This window comes from Arachis ipaensis, chromosome B09, assembly GCF_000816755.2.
Source record: "Arachis ipaensis cultivar K30076 chromosome B09, Araip1.1, whole genome shotgun sequence".
Classification (NCBI taxonomy): Eukaryota; Viridiplantae; Streptophyta; class Magnoliopsida; order Fabales; family Fabaceae; genus Arachis; species Arachis ipaensis.
Genome location: NC_029793.2, coordinates 121,410,592 through 121,418,221, shown reverse-complemented (window position 1 = coordinate 121,418,221; position 7,630 = coordinate 121,410,592). Strand labels below are relative to the sequence as shown.

Below are 7,630 nucleotides of genomic sequence, written 5' to 3'. Positions count from 1 at the left end.
GCTATTTAACCATAAAAATTTTTTATTCTTGTGTGTTTGCTTCTCTATGATTGTACTCTTTATTTTGTTCCATCCTATATGTCCAATGTTTAATGTGTTATATGCATGCATATGATTGAGGCCATTATTTTATTAGCTCACTTATCCCAAATAGCCTATCCTTCCATTTACCTTTGTTAGCCACTTTGAGCTTTTTAATCCCATTTGTTCTATATTTTACCACATCACTAACCTTAAGTGGAAAAATAAGTAATACCCCAAATTGAATCTTTGGTTAGCTTAAGATAGAGATTGTGTGTCAATAAAGTGTGGGAACATGGGTTAACAAGGAAATGTGTTATGATGAATTAATTGGAAATTTGGGTACCTACTCATGTGAGACCAGAAAATAAAAAATCCAGGTGCATTGATAATATTATGTATATTTTTATGCTTAAAAAAATCAAAAAATATTCAAGTAATTAAGTAAATTAAATAAATGAATAAGGGGACAAAATTACCCCAATGCTAAGCAAGTTAATGAAAAGATCAATGCATGTGTGATACAAAGTTAAGAAAAAAGTTGATGCATGAGTATGTAATACAAAAGTGGAAAAAATTTGGGTAGCTAGGCATGATTCTAAAAATATAAGGAGTGTATGTATAGGTAAGAGCTTAGGTTAATCAAGGATTCAATTTATAGCTCACTTAGCCATATATATACCCTCACCTTTACCTTAGCCCCATTACAACCTTGAAAACACCTCATGATGTTTGCATTGGTACATTAAATATTTGTTGATTGGTTAGATGAAGAACAAAGTTTAGAAAGCATGATTAGATAAGAGAAGAGTGATTACCCTATACACTAGAGTGACTAGAGTGCATATACACTGTCAGTGAGGGTTCAATGCTTGATTATATGTTCCCTGCTTCCATGAGTTGTCTTCTTACAAGTTTACTTATTTTTACTATATGATTTTAATTAGTGATATTTGATTTATATTTATCTTGAAGAACTTATTTACTTTTAACCAAGTAGGCAAAATCATTTTAGCATATAGTTGCATTCATATACATAGGTTGCATTGCATTGCATGAGTCTTACTTTTTCCTACTCATTTATTTTATCTCCTTAAGCTAAGCATGAGGACATGCTAATGTTTAAGTGTGGGGAGGTTGATAAACTACTATTTTATGGTTTATCTTGTGTTTAATTGAGTGGTTTTATCAAATCCTTACCTACTTATTCATATGATTTGCATGATTTTATATTTCCCTTCCTAGTTTTATTCTATGATTGAAAACTTGCTTCCTAGAGATCTTTAATTAGTATATTTTAATTCTTCTTTATACCATTTGATGCCGTGATCCGTGTGTTAAGTGTTTCAGGCTTTATAGGGCAGGAATGGCTTAGAGAATGAAGAGGAAGCTTGCAAAAATGGAAGGAACATAAGAAACTAAGGAGATGACCAGCGAGCACCGACGTGCACACATGGACGACGCGTACGCGTGACGAGAAAATTTGCCAAATGACGCGCACGCGTGACTGACGTGTACGCGTGACCTGCGCGATCTACAAAATTAACAGAAAATGCTGGGGGCGATTTCGGGCCGCGTTTGACCCAATTTTCATCCCAGAAACACAGAATAAAGCCAGGGAACAAGCAGAGACTCAACACACAGAGACATACACATTCATATATTCTCATTAGGATAGTTTTAGATTTTTAGATCTGAATCTAGAGAGAGAATTACTCTTCCTCTAGTTTTCCTTTACATTCATAGTTTATTGCTTTGCTTTTGGATATTGAAGAGTCATCACCTCCGTTGAAGATAGTATTCTAGTTTGTTTCCTTACTCTTTTATTTATTTATTCCATATTCTTAATTCTTGTTTAAAGTGGTAATTGGATTATTTTCATGGATTGTTAATGCAAAGAATTACTTTTACTTTTAATTAATTTTGAATCTCTATTTTATTTAAATTATTATGTCTCTTTTCTATTCCAAACTCCCAATAACGAAGATGGTATCCATGTCAATAGAGTAGATTCCCTACTTGACATGAGGATTGATTAAGAGGAGACACTTGAGTTGGAATGCTCAAGTGGTTAGTTAAATTGGAAGTTATTGGCTAATTCTGTATTTACTAACGCTAGACCTTTCCAAGGGAGAGGACTAGGATTTGCGAATAAGAGTTAGCTCAATCACTTGACTTTCCTTTATTTAGTAAGGGTTAACTAAGTAAAAATAACAACCTCTTTATACTACACTTGAGAGAATTCCAACAAGGACAGAACTTCCAATTAATCATTCCTCCAGTCAAGGCTTTTTATTCTGAATAATATAAATTCCTTTTTATTTTCATTGCACTAAACTACAATTGTTTATTTTCTGTTAATCAATTCTCAAAACTCTCAGAAAACTCCTGATTAATAAATTAGCACCCTTTCTAGCAACTCGTTGGGAGACGACCTGGGACTTATACTTTCAGTATTTTTATTTTAAACTTTTGTGACAACCTTTCTAAATTGATGAGGCAGATTTTTGCTGGTTAAGAGCTATACTCACAATGCTGTTCTATTATATTATAATCTCTTAATTGGTCTAACTTCTACCACGCATCATGGAGTCTTATAGGCCGTTCTATACGCCCACAATGCGTCACCCAACCGAGAACTCCAATATTTCCTTTGTGGGTTCACCACTTTTTCTAAAACCCGCTTTATCTCTCGGTTGGATACCTCCGCTTGGCCATTAGTTTGGGGGTGGTAAGCAGTTGCAACCTTGTGTAGTACCCCATATCACTTGAGTAATGCTTCCATCTTCCTGTTGCAAAAGTGAGTACCTTGGTCACTCACGATTGCTCGTGGCAACCCATAGCGGTATACAATATTGTTTCTAATAAAAGAAACTGCAGTATTATCGTCATCAAAGTGGGTAGGAATTGCTTCCACCCACTTTGATACGTAATCAACGGCCAACAAAATATAAAGATATCCACTTGAGTTAGGAAATGGCCCATAAAATCTATGCCCCATACATAAAAGATTTCACAAAACAACATTGGTTGTTGAGGCATTTCATCCTTTTGGGATGCATTTCCTGACTTTTGACATTGGTGACATAACAAACAATATTGGTTTGCATCCTTGAACAATATTGGCCACCAAAATTCGCAATCTGAAACTTTTTCGCTGTCCGCTGTGGGCCAAAGTGACCACTACACTCGGATCAATGACAAGATTTAAGAATAGATTGGAATTCGGACTCCGGGACACCTCTATGAATCACTTGGTCAACCCCCCATTTTCACAAGTGAGGGTAATCCCAAATGTAGTACTTGGAATCACTCCTCAACTTATCTCTTTAATGTTTTGAAAAGTTAGGAGAGAAGATATTGGCGACCAAGTAATTCGCTATAGGTGCAAACCAAGGAAGGCTACTTGAAATAGCATGCAAACCATCCAAAGAAAATGAATTGTCAATCGAAAATGGGTCATATTTAAGATTTTTAAGGCAGCTCAGATGGTCCACAACCAAATTTTGTGACCCATTTCAATCCCTAATCTCAACGTCAAACTCTTGCAAGAGCAAGCTCCAACGTATGAGCTTAGGTTTCGACTCATTCTTTATCAACAAATATTTTAAGGCTGCATGATCCGTATACACCACTATTTTTGAGCCTAACAAGTAGGATCTAAACCTATCCAATGCATGAACAATCGCTAGAAGCTCTTTTTCTGTAGTGGTGTAATTGGATTGCACCGCATCCAATGTCTTTGAAGAATAAGCAACAATATAAGGGAGCTTACCCTCGCGCTGTGCAAGCGCAGCACCTACAGCATGATTGGAGGCGTCACACATAATCTCAAATGGTTGTGTCCAATCAGGGCCTCTTACAATGGGTGCTGTAGTGAGGGCTTCCTTCAACTTCTCAAATGCTTCTTTGCAAGCATCATCAAACTCAAATTCCACATCTTTCTGTAACAAGCCAGATAGTGGCAAGGCAATCTTGCTAAAATCCTTGATGAAGCGCCTATAAAATCCTGCATGTCCCAAAGAAGAGGGACCTCCCTCACAGAAGAGGGGTGGGATAAACTAGTAATGGCATTAACCTTGGCAGGGTCAACAGAAATGCCTTTATCAGAAACCACATGCCCTAATACTATGCCTTGTCTCACCATGAAGTGACATTTTTCGAAATTGAGGACAAGGTTAGTGTTAACACACCTCTCTAAGACCTTAGCCAAGTTATCTAAATAGCTATCAAAAGAAATCCCATATACACTGAAATCGTCCATAAACACTTCCAGATAACTCTCTATGAGATTCGAAAAGACACTAGTCATACACCGCTAAAAAGTGGCGGGTGCATTGCATAACCCAAATGACATCTTTTTGTATGCAAAGGTACCAAAGGGACAAATAAAGGTGGTCTTTTTCTGGTCCTCAGGAGCAAAATGTATCTGGAAGTAGCCAGTAAAACCATCAAGGAAGCAGTAATGAGATTTACCTGAAAGTCGGTCCAACATCTGGTCAATAAATGGCAAGGGGTAATGGTCTTTCCTTGTTGCAGCATTTAACTTCCTATAATCGATGCATACCCGCCAAGCATTTTGCACCCTTGTCGTGACCATCTCACCATCATCTTTCTTGATAGTAGTGATTCCCGATTTCTTTGGAACAACTTAAACTGGGCTCACCCACTCACTATCGAAAATCGGATAAATAATGCCCGCATCAAGCAACCTTGTGACTTCCTTTTTCACCACATCAAGAATAGTGGAGTTGAGCCTTCTTTGGGGTTGTCTCACCGGCCGAACTCCCTCTTGGAGGAAGATGCAATGCATACACATACGTGGGTCAATCCCCACAATGTCGGCCAAGCTCCAACCGATTAATTTCTTGTGCTTCCTTAGGATCTCTATGAGCTTCTCTTCTTCTTGGCTAGAGAGTTCATTAGCAGTGATTACCAGAAATCTTAGGTTGTCCTCAAGGAATGCATATTTCAAGTGACAAGGTAGAGGCTTCAATTTGGTTTTCACTTCAAGTTGAGGTTCTTTCTCACCATGATCATGAAGCTCATCCTCATCGGCTTTCTCTTGTTTATCTTCAAGTTTATCCTTTCCTTCAATAATAGGATAGTACAACCTGTTGTAGTCTTCTCTTTGTATCTCTGCTACTACCTCATCAATTACATCACACTGGAGGACGGAGTGCTCTTCAGGTGGATATCTCATGGCCTCTTCCAAGTTAAACTTGATGGTCTTATCACCTACCTCAAAAGAGTATGTGCCAGTAAAGGTATCCAATTTAAATTTAAAGGTCTTCAAGAAAGGTCTACCAAGCAAAGCGGAGGAAGAATTTTCACTATCCGTTAGAGGCATTTCAAGGATATAAAAATCAACCGGAAATACTAAATCCTTGATTGTCACATGCACATCTTCTGCTATCCCTACTACAATGATCACACTTTTGTCGGCTAAGACAAATTTGGCGGCCGACCTTTTCAATGGAGCCAAATTCAACCTTTCAAATATAGAGAGTGGCATGATACTCACACAAGCCCCCAAATCACACATGCAATCATAAAAGGCAACTCAACCAATCCAACAAGATACTAAACATGGTCCGAGGTCACTACACTTTTCTGGAATGGATTTCATCAATGAGGAAATGAAACTACCCAAGGACAATGTTTCCAACTCACCAATCCTATCTTTGTGGGTGCACAAGTACTTTAAAAACTTAGCATACTTCAAAATTTGTTGAATGACATCAAGAAGTAAAATGGTTACCTCAACCTTCTTGAAGACTTGAAGCATGCTTAGATCAAACTTCGGAGTTTTCTTGGCCTTCTTCACCATGGAAGGGAATGGAATAAATACAGATTCATCCACTATGGCCTTCCTCTTGGGCTCTTTAAGGCTCACTTCTTCTTCCTCTTGCTTTGTGTCTCCTTCATCCTCCTTATGTTGAGCTTCAATTATCACTTCCTCCTCATGAATGTCTTCCATTGCCCTAGGAGGTATTTTCTCTAATGTAGTCCCCGACCGTAAAGTAATGGCGTTGAGGCCGCCCTTTGGGTTAGGAAGGGGCTGGGATAGAAGGCTAGAAGAGCTTGAGACTTGGTTGGTGTTGGTATTGTTGGTGGAAGGTAGAGACATCCTTGAGAGCATTTCGGTTATATTGGACATTTGAGCACTCATGTTACCAAATTGTGCATTGAGATTCCTAGTATTCTCTTCATTTTTCTCTATCATAGCCCTAAGTCTCTCTTGTTCTTGGTAGAGTACACGGTGAGACTTATCGCCTTGGTTTGTGGAAGAGGAAGAAGGTTGATTGGTTTGTTGTCTTTGGTGAGGTGGTTGGTATCTATGATGGTTATTTTGGTTTTGTTGTGAGTGTTGGTATAGTTGGTTATGGTTGGCTTGGTGGGTATTCTTGTTGTATTGGGAAGATGATTGGTGGTTGTTGTGGTATTGAGAAGAAGAGTTGCTTGGTTCCATCTTTGATTGTGGTTATTTCCTTGAGCATTGTCCCTCCACCCTTAATTGGAGCTATTACTATGGGAGTAATTGTTTTGACCTTGAGATTGATAGGGTAGGCGGTTGTTGTAGTTATTGGCTACCGCAAGAATATAATCCTCTTTTACTTGATGGCATTGGTCAGTGTAATGTGCGGTACTAGAGCATAGACCACACACTCTAGGAGATCTTTCAAGTTGGAGGATTTGAGGTGGGGCTTGGATGGTTTGGATTGATTGAGATGCCTTTTGTCCTTGGTGAATCTCCTTGAGGAGAGTGGTCATTTCTCCAAACACTTTAGTCAAAGCCGAGTTGGAAGGAGGTGCTTCTACCACACTCTTGGGAGGATTGTTCCTTGCTCTCACATGTTGGGTAGCTTCGGCAACATCATTGATTAAACTCCATGGTTTCGCCGCCGTCTTGTTCTTAGAAAGGGAACCACCACTAGAGGCGGTGAGCAATATCTTATCCGATGCACAAATACCTCCAGTGAAATAGCTAATGAGCAAATGAGTGTCTGACCCATGATGTGGACAAGATTCTAACAACCTCTTAAAACGAGTCCAGTATTCATAGAGTGTCTCTTGGTCTCTTTGCATTATACCGGAAATTTTCTTTCGGATGTAGTCGGTCTTCTCCAGAGGAAAGAACTTATCTAAGAACTCTCTTCTCAAAAGGTCCCATTCAGTCACCATTTCATCAGGTTGAGAGTAGAACCATTCTTTTGCTTGCCCCTCAAGAGAGAAGGGGAAAGCAAAAACCATGATAGCAATCTCATCAGCACCATGCCTTCGAGCCGTAGAACAGACTACTTGAAAGTCTCTCAAATGCCTAATGGGGTCTTGGCCAGGTAGTTCATGGTACTTAGATAGCAAGTTAATTAGACTATTCTTCAGCTCAAAATTAGGATCGAGGTTCGGATAACTAACTTGCAACGGTTGAAGAATGAGGTCCGGTGCTCCTTGCTCGTGCAAGGTAATCCTACATGGCTCCGCCATGTGGTTTTCACCTATAGTATGCAAGGATATATCAGTAGTGCCAACAGAGGAATAGGAAGTTTCTTCGTTGAATGTGGACTCTAGATCACTCTCGGTTCTGTCTAGTGTTTTGGAAGGTTCC

General features: G+C 39.0%; 1 protein-coding gene across 1 annotated transcript; it reads right to left on the bottom strand.

Moving 5' to 3' along the window:
- Positions 2,786 to 6,493, bottom strand: LOC107615918. Its single transcript, XM_016317933.1, has 6 exons — positions 5,742 to 6,493; positions 4,958 to 5,489; positions 4,368 to 4,450; positions 4,100 to 4,247; positions 3,688 to 3,965; positions 2,786 to 3,011 (listed from the first exon to the last, which is right to left on the bottom strand). The coding sequence occupies exons 1-6, from the start codon at positions 6,491 to 6,493 to the stop codon at positions 2,786 to 2,788; spliced, it is 2,019 nt and encodes a 672-aa protein (XP_016173419.1).

Bases quoted from the DNA above. Each gene is read 5' to 3' on its own strand.
- LOC107615918 (XM_016317933.1), bottom strand. From the start codon at position 6,493: ATGGAACCAAGCAACTCTTCTTCTCAATACCACAACAACCACCAATCA. The intron at 5,490-5,741 runs GTATGCTAAGTT...TCCATTGAAAAG, and splicing joins GTCATTCAACAAATTTTGAA to GTCGGCCGCCAAATTTGTCT. The intron at 3,966-4,099 runs GTTAATGCCATT...GGCTTGTTACAG, and splicing joins TTTCTGTTGACCCTGCCAAG to AAAGATGTGGAATTTGAGTT.